The 24,334-nt window shown below is 41.2% G+C and overlaps 1 protein-coding gene across 1 annotated transcript in view; it reads right to left on the reverse strand.

Moving 5' to 3' along the window:
• LOC124139582 overlaps nt 1–24,334 on the reverse strand; it is a 49,369-nt gene that overhangs the window by 6,456 nt on the left and 18,579 nt on the right. Inside the window, exons 11-22 of the mRNA XM_046506758.2 lie at nt 23,372–23,444; nt 19,969–19,999; nt 19,346–19,450; nt 18,774–18,878; nt 17,989–18,096; nt 15,481–15,537; nt 13,722–13,831; nt 9,848–9,929; nt 9,363–9,521; nt 8,641–8,718; nt 8,143–8,223; nt 2,448–2,576 (exon numbers count right to left, since the gene is read on the reverse strand). Of these exons, the coding sequence (XP_046362714.2) occupies nt 2,448–2,576; nt 8,143–8,223; nt 8,641–8,718; nt 9,363–9,521; nt 9,848–9,929; nt 13,722–13,831; nt 15,481–15,537; nt 17,989–18,096; nt 18,774–18,878; nt 19,346–19,450; nt 19,969–19,999; nt 23,372–23,444 (1,118 nt within the window). The remainder of the gene's footprint in view (nt 1–2,447; nt 2,577–8,142; nt 8,224–8,640; nt 8,719–9,362; nt 9,522–9,847; nt 9,930–13,721; nt 13,832–15,480; nt 15,538–17,988; nt 18,097–18,773; nt 18,879–19,345; nt 19,451–19,968; nt 20,000–23,371; nt 23,445–24,334) is intronic.

Here is a 24,334-nt window from a genome sequence, read left to right on the forward strand (position 1 = left end):
CAAAGATCTGAGGACATCCCATTACGGGTCACGTCAGAACGACCTTTCATCCCACCAATCAAAGCGTTGCTTACCAGACCATGAAAGTGACAGTCGGAATGTGTTTTCTAATCATGCAACCTCGAAAACGTCAACACTGGGTATTCCGAACGACTGTTACGGCCCGTATGACTGATTACGTCAAAATTATCGTCTGTCTCTTTTTGTGGGATAAACATTTGAATGGAGGAGGCGTTGCACAGTATGTGGGAAGCACTGCCATACAATCGCAACCATATATCAGACATTCCTGAATGCTCGTTTGTTCAGTTTTCAAAATTTTAATTGAGAACTGTGTCAACATATTTTTCAAGCATCGTCTGAAATGGAAGTCGCCAGGTTGATATGAGTGCTGTAAAGCTTGAGAAAGCCGCTTTCTAATTGGCTGATGTCGACTTCTTGTAAGTCGTTTCAGTAGTTGTTCTTACATCTTGCCATAGTTCATTATTCACCAACTCACCTGTCCCTGGATATCTAACACTTGTCATAGTTCATCACACCTGTTACGGTATCCCACACTCACCAATCTATGAAAATCTTGCCATAGTTCATTATTCACCAACTCACGTATCCCTGGATATCTTCCACTTGCCATATTTCATTATTCACCAACTCACCTGTCCCAGGATATCTCCCACTTTCCAGAGTTCATTATTCACCAACTCAACTGTCCCAGGATATCTCCGACTTGCCATAGTTCATTATTCACCAACTCACCTGTCCCAGGATATCTCCCACTTGCCATAGTTCATTATTCACCAACTCACCTGTCCCAGGATATCTCCCACTTTCCATAGTTCATTATTCACCAACTCACCTGTCCAAGGATATCTCCCACTTACCATAGTTCATTATTCACCAACTCACCTGTCCCAGGATATCTCCCACTTGCCATAGTTCATTATTCACTAACTCACCTGTCCCTGGATATCTCCCACTTGCCATAGTTCATTATTCATCAACTCACCTGTCCCTGGATATCTCCCACTTGCCATAGTTCATCATCACCAACTCACCTGTCCCAGGATATCTCCCACTTGCCATAGTTCATTATTCACCAACTCACCTGTCCCAGGATATCTCCCACTTGCCATAGTACATTATCTGTTATCACCAACTCACCTGTCCCTGGATATCTCCCACTTACCATAGTTAATTATTCACCAACTCACCTGTCCCTGGATATCCCCCACTTACCGTAGTTAATTATTCACCAACTCACCTGTCCCAGGATATCTCCCACTTTCCATAGTTCATTATTCACCAACTCACCTGTCCCAGGATATCTCCCACTTTCCATAGTTCATTATTCACCAACTCACCTGTCCCAGGATATCTCCCACTTTCCATAGTTCATTATCTGTTATCATCAACTCACGTATCCCTAGATATCTCCCACTTGCCATAGTTCATTATTCACCAACTCACCTGATCCAGGATATCTCCCACTTGCCATAGTTCATTATTCACCAACTCACCTGTCCCAGGATATCTCCCACTTCCCATAGTACATTATCTGTTATAACCAACTCACCAAACCCTGGATATCTTCCACTTACCATAGTTTATTATTCACTAACTCACCTGTCCCAGGATATCTCCCACTTGCCATAGTTCATTATTCACTAACTCACCTGTCCCAGGATATCTCCCACTTGCCATAGTTCATTATTCACCAACTCACCTGTCCCAGGATATCTCCCACTTTCCATAGTTCATTATTCACCAACTCAACTGTCCCTGGATATCTCCCACTTACCATAGTTCATTATTCACTAACTCACCTGTCCCAGGATATCTCCCACTTCCCATAGTACATTATCTGTTATAACCAACTCACCCGACCCTGGATATCTTCCACTTGCCATAGTTCATTATTCACCAACTCACCTGTCCCAGGATATCTCCCACTTTCCATAGTTCATTATTCACCAACTCAACTGTCCCTGGATATCTCCCACTTACCATAGTTCATTATTCACTAACTCACCTGTCCCAGGATATCTCCCACTTCCCATAGTACATTATCTGTTATAACCAACTCACCTGTCCCTGGATATCTCCCACTTGCCATAGTTCATTATTCACCAACTCACCTGTCCCAGGATATCTCCCACTTGCCATAGTTCATTATTCACCAACTCACCTGTCCCAGGATATCTCCCACTTGCCATAGTAAATTATCTGTTATCACCAACTCACCTGTCCCTGGATATCTCCCACTTACCATAGTTCATTATTCACCAACACACCCATCCCTGGATATCTCCCACTTGCCATAGTTCATTATTCACCAACGCACCCATCCCTGGATATCTCCCACTTGCCATAGTTCATTATTCACCATCTCACCAATCCCTAGATACCTCCCTCTTTCCATAATTCATTATCTGTTATCACCAACTCACCCGTCCCTGGATATCTCCCACTTGCCATAGTTCATTATCTCTGTTATCATCAAATTCTGGGGGTGGGGGAACCTCAGGTTCAGGTATAATGGGCTGGTTGATTGGAGGTAGGGACTTGTCCTTCTTTCCCTACAAAATAAGTAAAATTACATAATCTAAAAAAATTTAAATCTAAAAACTTCATATTGTTGTCCAAGTCATTAGTCTACACTATGATACTGTACTTAATTCAAACAGTTTTAGTCTTTATTAAACTGTTATCAGTTTCTGTTTTTCAGAAATCCAATCATGACTAAAGTTTCGTGGTCAAGCATATCTCAAGCAAGACAGACCCAATGGAGAGTTCTTAAGAACCGCTGGTAAATCGTAGCTACAGATAGCTCTGCAGAACAGCTGGTACATCAGAAATATTGATAGCTGTGCATAATAGCTGGTACATTGGAAATATTGATAGCTCTGCAGAACAGCCTGTACATCAGAAATATTGATTGCTCTGCAGAACAGCCTGTACATCGGAAATATTGATAGCTCTGCAGAACAGCTGGTACATCGGAAATATTGATAGCTCTGCAGAACAGCTGGTACATCGGAAATATTGATAGCTCTGCAGAACAACTGGTACATCGGAAATATTGATAGCTCTGCAGAACAGCTGGTACATCGGAAATATTGATAGCTCTGCAGAACAGCCTGTACATCGGAAATATTGATAGCTCTGCAGAACAGCTGGTACATCGGAAATATTGATAGCTCTGCAGAACAGCTGGTACATCGGAAATATTGATAGCTCTGCAGAACAACTGGTACATCGGAAATATTGATAGCTCTGCAGAACAGCCTGTACATCGGAAATATTGATAGCTCTGCAGAACAACTGGTTCATCGGAAATATTGATAGCTCTGCAGAACAGCCTGTACATTGGAAATATTGATAGCTCTGCAGAACAGCCTGTACATCGGAAATATTGATAGCTCTGCAGAACAGCTGGTACATCGGAAATATTGATAGCTCTGGAGAACAGCTGGTACATCGGAAATATTGATAGCTCTGCAGAACAACTGGTACATCGGAAATATTGATAGCTCTGCAGAACAGCTGGTACATCGGAAATATTGATAGCTCTGCAGAACAGCCTGTACATCGGAAATATTGATAGCTCTGCAGAACAACTGGTTCATCGGAAATATTGATAGCTCTGCAGAACAGCTGGTACATCGGAAATATTGATAGCTCTGCAGAACAGCCTGTACATCGGAAATATTGATAGCTCTGCAGAACAACTGGTTCATTGGAAATATTGATAGCTCTGCAGAACAGCCTGTACATCGGAAATATTGATAGCTCTGCAGAACAGCCTGTACATCAGAAATATTGATAGCTCTGCAGAACAGCTGGTACATCGGAAATATTGATAGCTCTGCAGAACAACTGGTTCATCGGAAATATTGATAGCTCTGCAGAACAGCCTGTACATCGGAAATATTGATAGCTCTGCAGAACAGCTGGTACATCAGAAATATTGATAGCTCTGCAGAACAGCTGGTACATCGGAAATATTGATAGCTCTGCAGAACAGCTGGTACATCGGAAATATTGATAGCTCTGCAGAACAACTGGTACATCGGAAATATTGATAGTGTTAATTACCTTTATGGCCCTTTCCACTGTTGGCCCTGGTTAGCCCTTCTCTCATTCTACACACCACTGACAGTTCATATCAAATTCCCGCCATGCGTAAACACGCTGCTTCCTCTCACGCATGCGCACACGTAGTCAAGTTCAGAGGTCACTTCCAGTACACTCGAATGTAAACATACCACACAATGTGGTTAGGACTGACATGTTATCAATCTCCTACTTCTTTAAAGTTTGTCTTCAAATGTGATAAGGCTGGAGTGACAAACTTTGCTGGCTGTGTCAAAATTTCATTTGTTAATATGTAAAGCCTTCCCTCAGGCTCTCGGTAAAAGTAAAAATAAATTTCTTAAAACCAGTCTCTGTACAGTATATCCCAAGAACAGTTTCCAGTCTCTGAACAGTCTCTGTACAGTATATGTCAAGAACAGTTTCTTCACATATAACCTCAAATATTTTTGATTTGTATAAAATAGTTTTATGTAAAAGAAGGATGCAGACTGTTCCAACAAACATATTTTGTTTTGTTTTCTTCTTTAAGATCTTCATAAAAACAGGTTAAAAGATGATGCAGTTTATAATAATATCTTCACAGAGTTCCTTCTTCAAGGACCCGTAGTAACTTCATAGGTGAAGCGCCCTCTTTGGTCAGACAGTCTGCCAACTGGTTATTTGTGTCCACCCATGTCACATCTCCTATCTGTCCAGATTCCACTAACTCCTTGATCCCACTTATTTCCATTCTCAGTCTTTTTTCTTTAACAGGTTTAGTGGATTTTAGAGCATCATACAGTGATTTAGAGTCTGTGATACAGGTCAATGTCATTCTGTTGTGTTTCTCACCAGTCAGTTCTCCAAACAACATTGATAGGTACACTCCTGTATCAATACCATCGGCCATCGCCAAAGTTTCACCAGCCAGTGTGCTTCGCACCACCCTACGAATCTTCTTCGAGTTCCAACATAAAGGTGTCACCTTTCCTGTACTGCCTGTGAGGAAAATCATGTGTCCACCCTGTGTGCCTCCATCTGGCAGGTTTCCTAACGAAGCATCACTGAAAACTACAAGTGAAAGTTCCTTTCCTACATTTTGAAATTTCAGGTTGACATGTTCTGACTTAATCTTCCTAATGATCTTGTTTGCTGTCAAAAGATGTTCAACTTTGGCATCCTTCGTACATGCTGCTAGTCGACAAGCATCAAATATAACATCAGGCCGACTCTGTTTAGCTATCCACAGTATTTGTCCTATCTTGGATCTGAGTTCATGCTTCTCAATATCGTTCAGGAGTAAAGATTTCTGAGCGGATCTAGATTTATCAATCTGTACAAAGTTGAGGCTTTCTGCATATTTCTGTTGATGTAAGAAAATGTGTCCGTCCTGGCAAGATAAGTTCATTCCCAAGTATTGAAAAGCTTGATTTTCTTCTTTTCCAACCTTTAAGTGTGATCTCACAGATTCCATTACATTTGATCTGAATTCTGCAGATCCACCCCAAATAAAGTCATCAACATGACATGCCAATATTCCAACAGTTTCTTGATCTTGTCCTTCCCATAAAAATACTGCTGGGTCAACTCTCGATACCTTAGCTCCTAGTTCCAACATGACTGACTTGACTTTCTGATACCAGTGTAGTGATGCATCACTTAGTCCATAGACACACTTCTGAAGATGCCAGAGTTTTCCAGGTACGTTTGCTTCTTTCGGAGGTCTAATGTAAACGTCTCTCTTCATCTCTTCACCTTGAAGAAACGCAGTTTTAATATCCATTGAATGAGGTTTCCATTTTTTCTGACAAAATACTGCCAAGATAAGTTTCAGCGATTCTTTAGCACATGTTGGGGAATCTTTTTGAAAGTCCGTATTCTCACCTTCTTCGAATCCTCGGGCAACTAACCTTGCCTTAGGTATTATCTTCTCTGGTGTTTCTTTAAGTGTACAGACCCACCTGGTTGACACACATCTTTGCCCATCATCGACAACTTCTTTGTAAACTCCATTTTCCTTCCAACTATCAAGTTCAGTTAGCTTGGGTTTAGTCCATGCAACATCTTCTGTAATCATGACGTTTTCCTCCATGATTTCACAGGGGATTATCCGCAATTCTTCTACCTTGGACAAATCAACTGACTGACTTATACCTTGCATTTCAGAATTCATGAATTCTAAGTTGTACCAGCTCCTGTTTTTGCCTGTTGCTTTTCCTGCTCTGCTAAGAACTTTTGCACAGACTTGATCTCCAGTGTCATGATGTGCATATGAAATTGTCTGCCCAGACTTTATTTGTGATAATCGTTCCTGTAGATTGTTCAATTCAGAAACTTCTCCTATCTGTGGTTCTTGTGTTTGTATCTCTAGGTCACTGTCTTCCTCGACACTATCATGTCTTTGCACAGTTTCCTCTTGTTCTACTTGCCTCTCATTATGTTCATTGTTATTTTCAGGAATTTCCTTTTCTACACAACGCCTCATTCTACTTCTATGAACCCTCACCACAATTCCTCCATTTCTCACGAAAACCACAGTACCGTCTTGTCCTATCACAGTTCCTGGACCCTTCCATTTAGGATCATCTGACCTCTTGAAGTAGACCTTGTCACCGGTCTCAAAATTTCCAGCAACTGGACGAATCTGCTTTCTGAGGGCTCTTCTCAATCTTTCAGAACTTTCAGCTTCTATGAAAGCCTGTCTTGATGCAAACATTGTATTAATATGTTTTCCCACAGTTGCACTTGTTGTGGTGCCCTCGAGCGATGGTGCCTTGTCAGTCAGAACTGATGGTAAATTTGGGTTTCGTCCAAAAACCAACTGGTATGCGCTGTATCCAGAAATGTTACTGAGGCTGTTCTTGGCAATTAATGCCCAACTAAGTGCCGTTTCCCAGTCACAGTTCTTCTCAGATTTCACCTTTCTCATGATATTTGTCAAAGTCTGATTGTGGCGTTCAAGCAATCCATTGCTCCATGGACTCTCTGCTGCTGTGGTCTTTACTTCAATGTTAAAATTCTCACACATGTCTCTCACTTCAGCATTGTTGAATTCTCCTCCATTGTCACTTAAGAGTTTTTGTGGTGCTCCATGAATACTTATCCAATGCTGAATAAAGTTCTGAACAAACACTGATGATTGCTTACTTCTAATAATAGCTCCAGCACTAAATCTTGTAAATTCATCAATAATGTGCAAATACCACATGCCCTTTCCAAGTTCGTGTAAGTCAACAGCCACTGTCTCATTAAAATCTGTAGCCTTAGGAAATCCAACTGCTGGCTTAGTTGGTTGTTTCCTATACCTTTCACATGTTTCACATTTCTCAACTATTTCTGTTAGTGTCTTCAAGATGTCGGGATCTTTATTCCCTGCATTTTGAATAAGCCTCTGTAATCTTTCCGCTGTGGCGTGTCCAAACTGCTTGTGAAGCTTCTCCAGCGCTTTCTTTTGATCCTTTTCACCAATATTTTCTTTTATGAAGAGTGCTTCTGAATCTAACTGTTCAACTGTACACTGCTCCAGGCCACGATCTGAAGTTTGTTCAGCAGGAAAATCTCTTTGTCCAACTAGATCAATGCAATAATGTCCAGTTGATGTCAGTTCTAAGTTCACTGGTTTCTGAAGGACTGGTTAGGACTGACATGTTATCAGATAGCTCTGCAGAACAGCTGGTACATCGGAAATATTGATAGCTCTGCAGAACAGCCTGTACATCGGAAATATTGATAGGTCTGCAGAACAACTGGTTCATCCAAAATATTGATAGCTCTGCAGAACAGCTGGTACAACATAAATATTTATAGCTCTGTAGAACAACTGGTACATCGGAAATATTGATAGCTCTGCAGAACAGCTGGTACATCGGAAATATTGATAGCTCTGCAGAAAAGCCAGTACAACATAAATATTGATAGCTCTGCAGAACAGCTGGTACGTCAGAAATATTGATAGCTCTGCAGAACAGCCTGTACATCGGAAATATTGATAGCTCTGCAGATCACTCTCTGCTTGATGTTAAACTGCTACTGATGTGAAATAGGCCACAAAGTTCTTCCTGCTCATACCTTTGGTTTGATGGATTTCCGGCGAACATTCTTCTTCCTCTTCGGTTCCTTGGCAACCTTCTTCTTGTCTTTCCCTGGCTCCTGGAAGTGAGAGAGAAAATTGTTGCAGCAAATATTAGTTGGACAACCCAAAATGTTTCAGTGAAGTTTTGTTTTGTTTGTTTATTTGTTGTTTAACGCCGCACTCAGCAATAGTCCAGCTGTATGACAGCGGCATGTAAATAATCGAGCCTGGACCAGACAATCCAGTGATTTCCATCATGATCAACAATCCATGCAATTGGGATACGATGACATGCATCAACCGCGTCAGCGAGCCTGACCACCCGATCCCTTTAGTCGCCTCTTTCCCACAATAATATTAAACACAAAGTTATGAAGCATTTTTCCCTTCCAGTTGTGTATTAACACAAAACTTCAAACAGTCCTACAAATTTTACATTTTCCCAACAACAGGCTGTCATCCATCACATGACATCACCACTGTGTGCAACATACCTTTGATGTTTTTTCTTCTTCGTCACCTGACGACTCACCACCAGATTCTATTTTTAGCAACTCAGTCGACGAATCATCCTGGAGAATAATCAAAACATGAGTTGCTAAATGTTGCCTATTTGCAAATTTTGAGCATTTCATACATTCTGATTGGTACATCAGACATATTTTACCAGACTCAGCACCATCACAGCCCCTCATTGGCAGATTTCACCATGACAACTCACCATTGGCAGATTTCACCATGACATTCAAACAATGTCAGACTGCACCATGACAACTCACCACTGTCTGATTTCACCATGACAACTCACCACTGTCAGACTGCACCATGACAACTCACAACTGTCTGATTTCACCATGACAACTCATCACTGTCAGATTTCACCATGACAACTCACCACTGTCAGACTGCACCATGACAACTCACAACTGTCTGATTTCACCATGACAACTCATCACTGTCAGATTTCACCATGACAACCCACCACTGTCAGAATGCACAATGACAACTCCCCATTGTCAGATTTCACCATGACAACCCACCACTGTCAGAATGCACAATGACAACTCCCCATTGTCAGATTTCACCATGACAACGCACCATTGTCAGACTGCACTTTTGCATTTCTTACAGCTGATACTGAAGTTAACAATTGCTATCTTAACTTGGCCAGTTACAATGCATCAATAATTCAGTTGGTACATCGACAACAACTCACCGCTCCAAGACTCTTACGTCTCATCTCAGCAATCTCCTTGTAGGCCTGACTCAGCCTCAGCTCGGCATCTGACAGCGCCTTCCGGAAGTAGTCCAGCTTCTTCAACAGCTTGTTCTTATCCTTATCATCGCCCTGGCCACTGATCTCCTGGGATGATGGCTTTAACAAAATAATAATAATAATAATAATAATAATAATAATAATAATAATAAAAAACTAAAATAAAATAAAAATAATAAAAATAATAAAAATAAAAATAAAAATAAAAGAAGTCGGCAAAAATGATCAGTTACAGAGTTACAATCTACCTAATCGTAAAAGTGGCAGTCCACAAGGAAACATCACTAGTCCTTCCTGAATGTTACTGGTCCCGGATAAGTGGTCTTCTGGTAATTTCAAACCCTGCCTCGTATCATTCCTCGGAGGTTATATATTCTTCTGGGACACTGTCCTCTACAGACTTCAAACACAAGGAAACAACTCACCCTGTGCAGTGACACCATTGATGCCTGATGGCACTTGCAGTTGCAGGCTTGAGAACTAAGGGCCATCTTCACTCCGTTAACACTGGAACATAATTACCAATAATAATATTAATAATATGACAGATCATAATAACTTTTCATATTCTATCAGAAAGTATGGATAGCAATCGTTACAACTACAATCACTTATACTTTGTCTCTGACCATTTTATAAACACATGAAAACAATTCTTTCGTTTGGTTGGATTTTCTAATTCAATGTCTGGATGCTCATCTATTCAGCTAGTATACGGTGTGTTCAGAGTAGTCTCCCCTGATTCCCAAGTGTATTTGGTAGCCAAGTGGTGAAAGAATTTTCTCGTAAAAGCTGTAGGTTCGAATCCCACATGGGTACAATATGTGAAGCCCATTCAAGCCCATTCCTGGTGTCTCCCATCATAATATTGCTGGAATATTGCCAACAGCAGCGTAAAAACCTCACACACTGACCTTGAATCCCCAGGAAAAGTGTTTCAGTATAATGAAAGGCGTTTGGCTCAGTTGAAGGAAGTTTCTTCTGAAAAGAAGCCTGATTGGCTGAATGCAGTTTCTACTGATAAGGGATTGGCTTGCTTGAGTGATGTTTCTACAGGAAAAAACCCAACTCGCTCACTAAATCCACTGGAATGTTCACATTCATGCTAGGCTAACAAACAAAAATTCTTGGGTCTCAGGGACCGCCGCATCATCACAAAGTCTGACTCACGTTTTGTTTTCATTTCCATTTTAAAAAAAAATAAGAGTCATCAGAAAGATGACATATCCCCCCGGCAGCCGTCTGTAAAGTAACCACTAGTAAATGTGCAATTCTGTATGTAATGAGTCAACAGTTGAATGTTCTTTAAGAAGCATACATTGTTTACCCACTGAATGGTTTTCGAATTGTGGCCCGGAAACAAACCCGTTCCCCAATGGAGTCTAGGTCCAACTTCTTTCCATAAAAATTGTAAAAAATAAAAATTCGTAAAAAAAATAATATCAAAAGGCGCCACTTCAGTATGTGCCTGATAGATTTGCCAAGTTTCGATCAAATACACTGATTAGTTTTCGAATTCTCCCCCGGAAAAGGAAATGATTACGGACGGACAGACGGACGGACAGACTGGCTGATCGCTATATATCCCTGCATTATATGCCGTGGGGAAAAAAATCTTTAAATATTCCACATTTCGAAGACACGACCCTAACAGTGAAATGCTACAACACTTAAAAACAATGTGATCCAATATAGCTCACAGTTACTTCCCTTTACATGCACACTGCTTTACTGTGCATCTTGTGTGTAATGGTTTATGGCGGCAATAGGAGTTTGTGGGCTTGTTTTGCTGTTTGCAAATTTGGTCAATGAAAACTTGAAATTTACCATAAATCATCACTAGACATAATGATTTACAAATTCAATGGTATTTGTGTACTGTATGCGGGACAATGTTTCATATGCAGAGGTTAAGATTTACATGTGTATTTGTCTCACAAAATAAGCCGGAAATAGCAATCAGCTGTTTACACATTTTCTCCCCGATCTATGGGTGATTTAGTTCAAAAATACTTCATGTCATGACCAATACCATAATTGACAAGAAATTTCATACTTCCCCCTCATAACTAATGTTCATTTTAAGGCAAGGTTATGGTGAGTTGATGTGATTTGCGGATCAGATCATACACGATTTTAATGTAATGTACCGTATATCGCCGTATATAAAGCGATCCCACCTATAAGACAACCCCCTGTACAAGCACCCCTTCAAAATCAATGCTAATTTATATACCCTGTCTATAAAGCGAATCGGAATGAAGCACATCACCTGCACATCACCAGCGCATACATAATCCCTACATTATCAATAAACACATGTTTGTCTTCCATCGTATCCCTTCAGGGAAACGAAAAGACAATAAATAAACTTGGTCAATTTGAAATTTGAAATTTGAGATAAAACAACGCTAGACATGATGATTTACTGATTAAATTGTATTTCTTGTTCTGATTGGCATTGTTTTCAATGCCAAAATTAAGATTACCGTGTGTATTTTCTCGAAAACTAAGCTAGGAGTAGCAATCGGCTGTACACACGTTTCTCAGAATGTACCGCTGATTTGGTTACAAATTACCCAATAATATAACTTTAAAGAATTTGATTCCATGAGCAGAAGAATAGTATATAAAACTATTATTTTATCAGGAATAATTTATTTCAATATCATGTTATTTTAGTTGCAGCTTTACTATATATTTATAAAATAAATTAATAACAATAAGCGCATCACTCTGGTTAGCTGATCGCCATTGCTGGATATTTTTTCGTTTGGAACAATTTGACCAAACACCGTAGATGCTTAGCGCTCACAATGGCGAAAACTTTATGTTGACATATAATAGTCAAACTACAACAAATATGACTTTCAGTGAGTAAATGTATGGCATTTATGATACATATATCCATTCTCTATCCACTAAAGTTTGTTTCAAGGCATCAAAAGTGGTAATATGACCGTGGTTGCTGTAAATAACGATGAGTTGTGCGATCTTACGATCACTTACCATACGCTTTGGCCAAAATGAATGGAAACAATATTGAATGAAATGTTGAATAAAATGAATAAAATAGATTACAAACATAAGTCCAGATATAGAACAAACTCAGTGTAATTACATGATTAGTTTGCATACTTCAGTACAGATTTGTTGACATGGTATTTCTGGTGTTACGTGCTCACAGTAATGTCTTTGTGTTGGGGAAACAAACATCAAATCTCTTCAACCCTGTGTATAAGATGACCCCCCTTGAAAGCCCCCTAATTGTAGGTCGAAAAACTCGCCTTATATACAGCGATATACAGATTATGATTCTTACTAGTTTGTACAACAACAACAACAACAACAAGAAAGCCGCCCACACAATATTTTCAAAAGCCATTGCCTGACAACCAATTCAATTAATTTTTATAGCCTTATTTGCAGAGAACTGTGCTGAAGAGATGGCAAGACGACACAGGAACAAATGTATATGCTTCCGGCACACAGCTACTACACTGCCCCATATCGAAGGAGTAACACAAAACAATTAGCTTATGTCTGAACTGAACACATATAGAGAATCTCACCCGAGTGTCTTTTGATATCAGATATATCAACACGAGTTGATAAAAGTGGGAAAACTCTGAGGCTTGCCGAGGATTTTTGCCACTTTTATCAACGAGTGTTGATATATTTGATATCAAAAGACACTCGGGTGAGATTTTATTTATCATTCAACATCATTCTTCCAACTTTTTCAGTTTGTAGGCAGTAATAAGCGGTGTCTTAAGTGTAAAAAGTACTGCTAACAGCTTCAGTAGAAGAGCCATTAGTGATGTCATTTGATTGTGATGTCATGGTAACCAATGACGTCACAATGGTCTGCAAAGCATTGTGATGCAATTTCATTGCAGCAATATCTACAGTGTAGATATCGCTTGATCTCCGCCAGCGATATCTCCTGTGAGAGCCAGTTTTGGATGATAAATTTGACTAAATCAACATTAATTATCTTGTATTTTCATCACTGATCACTGGCTAACTGTCAAGCAGGAGAGGGAGGGGATAGGCCCTGTGATCTTTTGGAAAAAATATATTTTGTTCCAGAAAACACTTGATATTTATATTTTAAACATGGGTTTTACAAAAATAGGGATACAACTAAAATGATGGTTGTCTTGGACTATATGTGTGGGTCATTGTTTCTAAGAAAACAAACGTATATCTAAAATACAGAACAAGGCATTGGACAACGGTCATTTTTAACCCTTTCTAAACCAACACCTTGCCCCGACAGTTGTCCTGATCCCTAACCTGAAGCTTGACGGCTGCTGGGAGATGGCGATACCCTCATCACTGCGGCTCTCTGTCACCCTCTCCCGGAGATCATTGTTCACCAATTCAAGGTCTGATAGAATTGATTCCTGACAACAACAGAAACAACATCAACAACTGTCTGCCAACAAGCAACATCAACAACAACCGGCTGGCAACATCATCAACAACTGTCTGGCAACAAGCAACATCAACAACCATCTGGCAACAAGCAGAATCATCAACAACCATCTGGCAACATCAACAACCGTCTGGCAACAAGCAACATCATCAACAACCATCTGGCAACAAGCAACATCATCAACAACCATCTGGCAACAAGCAACATCATCAACAACCATCTGGCAACAAGCAACATCATCAACAACCATCTGGCAACAAGCAACATCATCAACACCCGTCTGGCAACATCATCAACAACCAGCTGGCAAAAAGCAACATCGTCAACTAGGGCTGCAACAGTTCACCAATACTTCGATTCGGTTCAATGCTCGATTATTTCCATTTGATTCGATTATTTTCGATTCGATTCATAAGCCTAATAATAAACAATAGTCTTGCGTTGACATCGAGTCCATGCTTTCTTTTCAAATGGTTTGAAAGATTAGTCGTGTTTCCGGCCTTGTACGTAATGTCCATGTAACAAACTTTACAAGATGCAGCATCTTTTGACTGCTGCCTAAACCCGAAATGAGCCCAAACCTTAGATTATAGATGACTTGGGGCTGGTGACAGCACGTCGTCTGCCATGCTTTCAAAGGGAGGTCACTCTATTCTATTTTCGTTTTCAAGTGACAGTTGTCAAAAGTTTCAAACAAATGCATTTTTGGACATTTTCACTTCGTCGATATGAACGCAAGTCTTTTAATTTTTTTCGTCAACGAGGTAGGTTATTTTTGTTAATTTTAAATTTATTACAAAAAATTGGAATGAACCGAATCGAAATCTAGACATTGTAGATCGAAGATCACATCGAGACGACAAGTACCGGTTCTTGGTGCACCAAACCAAACCGTTGCAGCCCTATCATCAACATCTGTCTGGCAACAAGCAACATCATCAACAACTGTCTGGCAACAAGCAACATCATCAACAACTGTCTGGCAACAAGCAACATCATCAACAACTGTCTGGCAACAAGCAACATCATCAACAACTGTCTGGCAACAAGCAACATCATCAACAACTGTCTGGCAACAAGCAACATCATCAACAACTGTCTGGCAACAAGCAACATCATCAACAACTGTCTGGCAACAAGCAACATCATCAACAACTGTCTGGCAACAAGCAACATCATCAACAACCAGCTGGCAACAAGCAACATCATCAACAACTGTCAGAATTTGATCGGAAAGATTTATGGACCGACCATTTGATATTTGTGGGGAGGGGGGAGTCTGGGTTTTCTATGGAAATTAGATATGTTTTCAGAAAAAGCTGCAAAACCAGATACTTTTTTAATTAAAACTACGAATATTTTTTTTCAGAAAAACACCTTGCAACAATGTAGTGTTTGTGGCAGACAATTTATTTTATTTTCAGCAGTCTGAAGCATAATTATTTTATCCAAGAATTTTCGAGAACAATTTATTTTTTTCAATAAAATCCCATGGCCCCCAACCCCTTCAACCAGAATATCAAATGGTCGTACACGTATTGCCATAATTATCTGTAATGTCCCGAACACGTAAGTTTTATTCAGACACCAAAATGTCTGCATGGATTCCTGACATACCTTCCTCTTCATGTCCGCCTCCAGCTTCTCAACTGTCTCATTCAGCTTGATCAGCTCCTGGGAACAAAACAGTCATATCAGAATCACTCACGACACAAAACACTTGAAACATTGTCTAACATTGATGGCCTCCCTGTATAACATTGATGATCTGCCTGTATAATAAAACCTCACCCTAGAGAAGCCTGGATGGGCTCCCTGTATTATAACACCTCATTCTAGAGAATGCCTGGATGATCTCCCTGTATTATATATAACACCTCTCCCAAGAGAATGCCTGGATGGTCTCTCTGTTATATATAACACCTATCCCTAGAGAATGCCTGGATGTTCTCCATGTATTATAACACCTCATCCTAGAGAATGCCTTGATGGTCTCCCTGTATAATATATAACACCTCTCCCAAGAGAATGCCTGGATGGTCTCCCTGTATTATATATAACACCTCTCCCAAGAGAATGCCTTGATGTTCTCCCTGTATTATATATAACACCTCTCCAAAGAGAATGCCTGGATGATCTCCCTGTATTATATATAACACCTCTCCCAAGAGAATGCCTGGATGGTCTCTCTGTTATATATAACACCTATCCCTAGAGAATGCCTGGATGTTCTCCATGTATCATAACACCTCATCCTAGAGAATGCCTTGATGGTCTCCCTGTATAATATATAACACCTCTCCCAAGAGAATGCCTGGATGGTCTCCCTGTATTATATATAACACCTCTCCCAAGAGAATGCCTTGATGTTCTCCCTGTATTATATATAACACCTCTCCAAAGAGAATGCCTGGATGGTCTCCCTGTATTATATATAACACCTCTCCCAAGAGAATGCCTGGATGGTCTCTCTGTTATATATAACACCTGTCCCTAGAGAATGCCTGGATGTTCTCCATGTATTATAACACCTCATCCTAGAGAATGCCTTGATGGTCTCCCTGTATAATATATAACACCTCTCCCAAGAGAATGCCTGGATGGTCTCCCTGTATTATATATAACACCTCTCCCAAGAGAATGCCTTGATGTTCTCCCTGTATTATATATAACACCTCTCCAAAGAGAATGCCTGGATGGTCTCCCTGTATTATATATAACACCTCTCCCAAGAGAATGCCTGGATGGTCTCTCTGTTATATATAACACCTGTCCCTAGAGAATGCCTGGATGTTCTCCATGTATTATAACACCTCATCCTAGAGAATGCCTTGATGGTCTCCCTGTATTATATATAACACCTCTCCTAAGAGAATGCCTGGATGGTCTCCCTGTATTATATATAACACCTCTCCCAAGAGAATGCCTTGATGTTCTCCCTGTATTATATATAACACCTCTCCAAAGAGAATGCCTGGATGGTCTCCCTGTATTATATATAACACCTCTCCCAAGAGAATGCCTGGATGGTCACTCTGTTATATATAACACCTATCCCTAGAGAATGCCTGGATGTTCTCCATGTATTATAACACCTCATCCTAGAGAATGCCTTGATGGTCTCCCAGTATTATATATAACACTTTTCCCAAGAGAATGCCTGGATGGTCTCCCTGTATTATATATAACACCTCTCCCAAGAGAATGCCTGGATGGTCTCCCTGTATTATATATAACACCTCTCCCAAGAGAATGCCTGGATGGTCACTCTGTTATATATAACACCTATCCCTAGAGAATGCCTGGATGTTCTCCATGTATTATAACACCTCATCCTAGAGAATGCCTTGATGGTCTCCCTGTATTATATATAACACCTCTCCCAAGAGAATGCCTGGATGGTCTCCCTGTATTATATATAATACCTCTCCAAAGAGAATGCCTTGATGTTCTCCCTGTATTATATATAACACCTCTCCAAAGAGAATGCCTGGATGGTCTCCCTGTATTATATATAACACCTCTCCCAAGAGAATGCCTGGATGGTCTCTCTGTTATATATAACACCTATCCCTAGAGAATGCCTGGATGGTCTCCCTGTATTATATATAACACCTCTCCCAAGAGAATGCCTGGATGGTCTCCCTGTATTATATATAACCCCTCTCCCAAGAGAATGCCTTGATGGTCTCCCTGTATTATATATAACACCTCTCCCAAGAGAATGCCTGGATGGTCTCCCTGTATTATATATAACACCTCTCCCAAGAGAATGCCTGGATGGTCTCCCTGTATTATATATAACACCTCTCCCAAAAGAATGCCTGGATGGTCTCTCTGTTATATATAACACCTCTCCTAGAGAATGCCTGGATGTTCTCCATGTATTATAACACCTCACCCTAGAGAATGCCTCAATGGTCTCCCTGTATTATATATAACACCTCATCCTAGAGAATGCCTCGATGGTCTCCCTGTATTATAACACCTCACCCTAGAGAATGCCTGGATGGTCTCCCTGTATTATAACACCTAACCCTAGAGAATGCCTCGATGGTCTCCCTGTATTATAACACCTCTCCCTAGAGAATGCCTGGATGGTCTCCCTGTATTGTAACACCTCACCCTAGAGAACGCCTCGATGGTCTCCCTGTTGTCACGGATCTGTTTCCTCAAGAAGGCGGGGTCACTGTCCATACGCTTCAGGTTGTTGGCATCTGTGGCTTCTCCCAGCTGACAACACACAGATCAGAGCAGGCCCTCTCACACATGCAGTGCCGAAAAACATGTTGTATGACTTTCACTTTTATTTAACTTATTAACGATTGTTTGAAGTCACATTGTATTTTTATACAACAGAAATTAATGTATATCCTTTTCCTCTCGATAACTATACATGAAATTATTAGAAAATGTATGAAGAAGTTTGAAAGGCAAATCTTAGAAACATCATTCACATTCAAGATAAAGGACGCCGTGACAGTCAACTCACCTGTCTCAAGATGAAGGGCACGGTGACAGTCAACTCACCTGTCTCAAGATGAAGGGCACCGTGACAGTCAACTCACCTGTCTCAAGATGAAGGACACGGTGACAGTCAACTCACCTGTCTCAAGATAAAGGACACAGTGACAGTCATCTCACCTGTCTCAAGATAAAGGACACAGTGACAGTCAACTCACCTGTCTCAAGATGAAGGACACGGTGACAGTCAACTCACCTGTCTCAGGATAAAGGACACAGTGACAGTCAACTCACCTGTCTCAAGATGAAGGACACAGTGACAGTCAACTCACCTGTCTCAGGATGAAGGACACGGTGACAGTCAACTCACCTGTCTCAGGATGAAGGACACGGTGACAGTCAACTCACCTGTCTCAGGATGAAGGACACGGTGACAGTCAACTCACCTGTCTCAGGATGAAGGACACGGTGACAGTGATCTCCTTCCCTGTTTCCTCCTCCTCTTGTTTGGGCAGCTGGATATTCTTCAGGTCAATCTGGTTGTGTAGCAACTGCAACATCAAATCATATGGCAACTACATATCAGTCTCTTATCAAGAGAGAGAGAGAGAGAGAGAGAGAGAGAGAGAGAGTATGTGAAGAATTGCAATATACATATCAGGTATTAATCCAACACACTTTTTGAAAAAAATATAGCTGAATCATTTTGGTGACTTTAGCAAAAGAAATAATTTTGGGGTTACAAATGCACATTGTTTCCCACATGAAATATTTGTATTCGTCAAGCACTTTTATATCTTAAGAGTTCCCTCTTTTAAAAACAGTGCATCCTCTTTTACTATAAGCTGTATTCACACTTTTCCTGCATGAGTGAGTGAGCTAGGTTTTACCATGTGGGAGGAAAGCCTGAAGTGATGCATGTCTCAGACATTTCCCACCTTGAAACTAAAACAGAAAATATGATCAGGGCAAATCTGATCTGGGATAACAAAGGGAGCTAACTACATCCTTCTCTTGCCTTAGTAGCATTGTCCAAGTTGACTTCCAGTTTCTTGATCTTGAAACGGAGTCTGGCAACCTCATCGGTGAGGTCGGAGTTGTCATCAGCATACCGAGACATCATCTGAAAACACAAAACAGAATATTAATAATTCCGTAACTGTTGTCTGACAATCTGACATACAAGAAAAACAGTTTGGCATTGCAACTAAACAGAATTTTACCATTAATTCTGTCACTGCTGTCTGAAAATCTGGAATATAAGACAACAGTTTTGACAGTACAACAAAACAGAATATTAACATCACCCAAGTAGAAAGTGTTTTTACTCAAAAACATGTCTCTCCGCTCCATTTTATTTATGCATTATTTCAAGTTGTGACTGTAAATGTGCGAAATGCGAAAAACAATTATAGCAACTTATAGCCTGGAAAGATATGCATAACATCATAACATAATTACATAATAATATTATAATATAATAATTTTGTAACTGGTAATCTGAGATACAAGTAAACAGTTTTGACTGTACAACAAAACAGAATTCTAACATCAACCAAAAGTGATATCTGATAATCTGGACTGGTCATGTCAAGTAAGGAATTTTGACTTGTACAACTCTGTTCGTACGGACATACTTACATTCTTCCGTTCTTTCACTTCCTTTCTCAACCTGGAGACAAAGAAAGAACAGCTCTCACTGTATTGCTGACTCAAATACCATATAGTTACATCTCCTCCGTGGCATAGGGGGGCGTTTGGGTTGCCTTGTAGTTACAGTGTTCGACTGTCACGTCAAAGACCCGAGTTCGATTCCACACATGGGTAGAAAGTGTGAAGCCCATTTCTGGGCCCACTTGCACAAAGCGATCTTAGTGCTAAGGTGATCATAACTCCCATACTTTAACATAGGCTTATAATAGTCGTAGTGCTAAAATTGCTTTGTGCAAGTGGGCCCAGGTGTTCCCTGCTGTGATATTGGTGGAATTTTGCTAAATGCCCGCTCACTCAACCACCAACCCACTCACTCACTCACAATGACATCCACCCACCCATTCACCAACTCACTCACTCATTCACAATACCAAACACCCACCCACCACCAACCCACTCACTCACTCACAATCCCATCCACCCACCCACCACCAACCCACTCACTCACTCACAATCCCAAACACCCACCCACCACCAACCCACCCACTCACTCACAATCCCATCCACCCACCCACCACCAACCCACTCACTCACTCACAATCCCATCCACCCACCCACCACCAACCCACTCACTCACTCACAATCCCATCCACCCAACCACCACCAACTCACTCACTCATTCACAATCCCATCCACCCACCCACCACCAACTCACTCACTCATTCACAATACCAAACACCCACCCACCACCAACCCACTCACTCACTCACTCACTCACTCAGCCACAATCCCACCCACAAAGCTTGGTTGCAATCCGACTGTAATAGTACGTCAGTCTTCGGTATGCCTCAGAGCTGAAAAATCTAGGGCACTCTGGCCGTGGCAAGTAAACAGGCAACTGGATTAACGTGGCTTTGGTGAGGGTTTCAAATGGTTCTGTTAACAGAACTGAAAGAACCCCTGATGATTTTGATTCGAGAAGATTCTTTGACGTCTTCCATAAGAAATGGCATCAATAGTCTACTTATAGAAGGATAATCACTTATAGACAATCCGTCAAGATGTAGTAGAGAGTGTGAGGCAGATCTATATCTTTGCAGAGCTTTTTATCTTGTCGTAGATGGAGTAAAGAGTCTGCTACCATGGGGATATTTCTGTCTCCCAGGTTAGGTCGTTTTCTCCACAGGATGAACTTATTCCATCGATTGTCATTAAGGAGACAGTACATGATCTCCATGACTTAGCCTTGGCTGCGGAGACGGATTTAGAGAAACCTATGTCTTGCATTTCCTGTGAGATATTTCCAAGCAGCCACATGATTTGTATTGTTAATATGTTGTTTAACGCCGCACTCGGCAATATTCCAGCTATTTGACGGTGGTCTGTAAATAATTGAGTCTGGACCAGACAATCCAGTGATTGATATCATGAGCATCGATCCCCGCAATTGGGATCAATGACATGCTTCAACCAAGTCAGCGAGCCTGACCACCCAATCCTGTAAGTCGCCTCTTACGACAAGCATAGTCGCCTATACGGCAAGCATGGATTGCTGAAGACCTATTCTACCCTGGATCTAGGTAGATTGCTGTGAAATATGTCTGACTTTGGCACATGAAACATAGGTTGATTGCTGTGAAATATGTCCGACTTTGGCACATGAAACATAGGTAGATTGCTGTGAAATATGTCCGACTTTGGCACATGAAACATAGGTAGATTGCTGTGAAAGATGTCCGACTTTGGCACATGAAACATAGGTAGATTGCTGTGAAATATGTCCGACTTTGGCACATGAAACATAGGTAGATTGCTGTGAAATATGTCCGACTTTGGCACATGAAATATAGGTAGATTGCTGTGAAAGATGTCTGACTTTGGCACATGAAACATAGGTAGATTGCTGTGAAATATGTCTGACTTGGGTTTGACATAGGAGTTCTCGTCCTCGACAAGGATGAATCGGTTCTTCAATGAATAGTGGCGGGAACAGTCTGGGAAACCATACTCAGCCTGGCCACAAGGGAGCTGTCAAGATGACGATGCAATCTGTCATCTGTATCTTCCAGATCACCTTGTCTAGTAGCATCCTTGGTGGGAACACAAAGACCGGTCCAATACTATCCACTTGAAGAGCCATTGTGTCCAGTGTTTAGGTAAGTCACAAAGAGAACCAGATGAGGGGTGTCCCAAAGTGATGTTATCCAGTTAAACTAGAGACAGGGAAATTGTGTGGGATGGGATGATACTGTGTCTAACAATGTCAAGGCTCCCATACCTTAACATAGGCTTACGATGATCTTAGAGCTAAGATAGCTCTGTGCAAGTGGGCCCTGGAGAGGGTGTAACCTCAATCTCCCTCTGTATGTCATGTTTTGAAAGGATGTTTGGTTCCCAAATAGAAGTGAGGTGAGGTGAGGTGAGGTGAGGTGAGGTGAGGTGAGGTGAGGTGAGGTGAGGTGAGGTGATAGAACCCAGGACCTTCCGCTCTCCGGGCGGACGCTCTACCACTAGACCATGGAGGCGGTCACCCCAAATAGAGACATCTACCAACAGAGAGATGGTTACTGTGTCTACCATCGTCAAGGCCTTGGTATCTCAATCCTCCGGAGGGAAGAGACGTCCGAGATGTAGCTGCAATCAGGGCCCAAATGGCGCCTATGTCTTGTGTTGGGATGGTCTCTGACTTCGTTGGATGTACCAGGAAACCCAGATCAGACAATAATTGGATCGATGGCAAAACAGAGATATTTTCAGGATGATGGATGAATGGATGAACACATGTGTCTTGCAGATCTAAACTGATGAGACAGTCTCCCTTTCTGAGGCTTCAATGCAACGTCCATATCGCATATTGATTCCATCTGGAACTTGGGAGGCAGTACGAGATAAGACTTGTTGATGTTGTTGAGGTCTATTATGACCCTTGTATCCAGACATCTGTGTATTGAATGTTATCATCAGACCATCTTTTTAGTCGAGTTCCAATGGCTAGATCTGCTGCTAATAGTTAGGCGCCTTTCAGATCAAATCTTTGCCCTTCTGGAGTAGAGGAGTAAAGCTTGTACACCTTTGATACGCCATTGAGCTTCCAGGAATTGAGGTTTTCCCACCTTAGCAAGGTGAAGAGCTGGATGCTGATTGGTGTGCTATTGTCTTGACAACTAATTGTGTGTGGTTGACAGTGAAAATTCAGAAGATTAGTTTTGGTGTGGTTGCAGCCAAAATACAGGATTTATGGCCAGGATGTAATAGAGGCAGAGGATTTGCAAGAATTATGGTTTCTGGCATGCACAAGGGACCGCTTATACAGTCAGTATATGTTATTGGTAGGTGATTTGCACTTACAAAGCCTTGACATACAAAAGGTGAGGGATAACTCAAGACTTACTGATCAGTACACTGTGTCTTCTGTTTCAGTTCCAGGACAAGTCCGTCTACCTTCTGCTTCACAGTGTCCATTTCTGCCAGGAACACAGGTAGCTATGAGAATCATTCCAGTAACCTTGACAAAGGGTTCTGCTTCATCTGTCAGTGTCATGACCCTAACTTAGAGCCATAATTGTGAGGATCTGTCTACATCAATGACCTAAAGCCATGGCCAAAGACCATTCCCCAATGACCAATGACTTACCACATGACCAATGACCTTACCCCATGAAAAATGACTTACCTCTATTACCAATGACCTTACCCCCATGACCAATGACTTACCCTTATGACCAGTGATCTTTCCCCATGACTAATGACCTTACCCCCATTAGCAATCACCTTACAACTATGACCAATCACCTTACCCCATGACCAATGGCCTTACCCTTATGACCAATGACCTTACCCTTATGACCAATGACCTTACCCTCATGATAAATGGCCTTACCCCCATTACCAATTACCTTACAACTATGACCAATCACCTTACCCCCATGAACAATGGCCTTACCCCCATGACCAATGACCTTACCTCCATGACCAATGACCTTATAACTATGACCAATGACCTTACAACTATGACCAATGACCTTACCCCATGACCAATGACCTTACCCCATGACCAATTACCTTATCCCTATGACCAATGACCTTACCCCAATGACCAAAGACCATACCCCCATGACCAATGACTTACCCTTAAGACCAATGACCTTTACCCCATGACTAATGACCTTACCCCCATTACCAATGACCTTACAACTATGACCAATGACCTTACAACTATGACCAATCACCTTAGAACTATGACCAATCACCTTACCCCTAGGGGCGGTCGGGTAGCCTAGTGGTTAAAAGCTTTCGCTCATCACGCCGAAGACCCTGGTTCGATTCCCGACATGGGTACAATGTGTGAAGCCCA

The sequence above is a fragment of the Haliotis rufescens genome, unplaced genomic scaffold, assembly GCF_023055435.1.
Source record: "Haliotis rufescens isolate VD_foot unplaced genomic scaffold, xgHalRufe1.0.p SCAF_9, whole genome shotgun sequence".
Taxonomy (NCBI): Eukaryota; Metazoa; Mollusca; class Gastropoda; order Lepetellida; family Haliotidae; genus Haliotis; species Haliotis rufescens.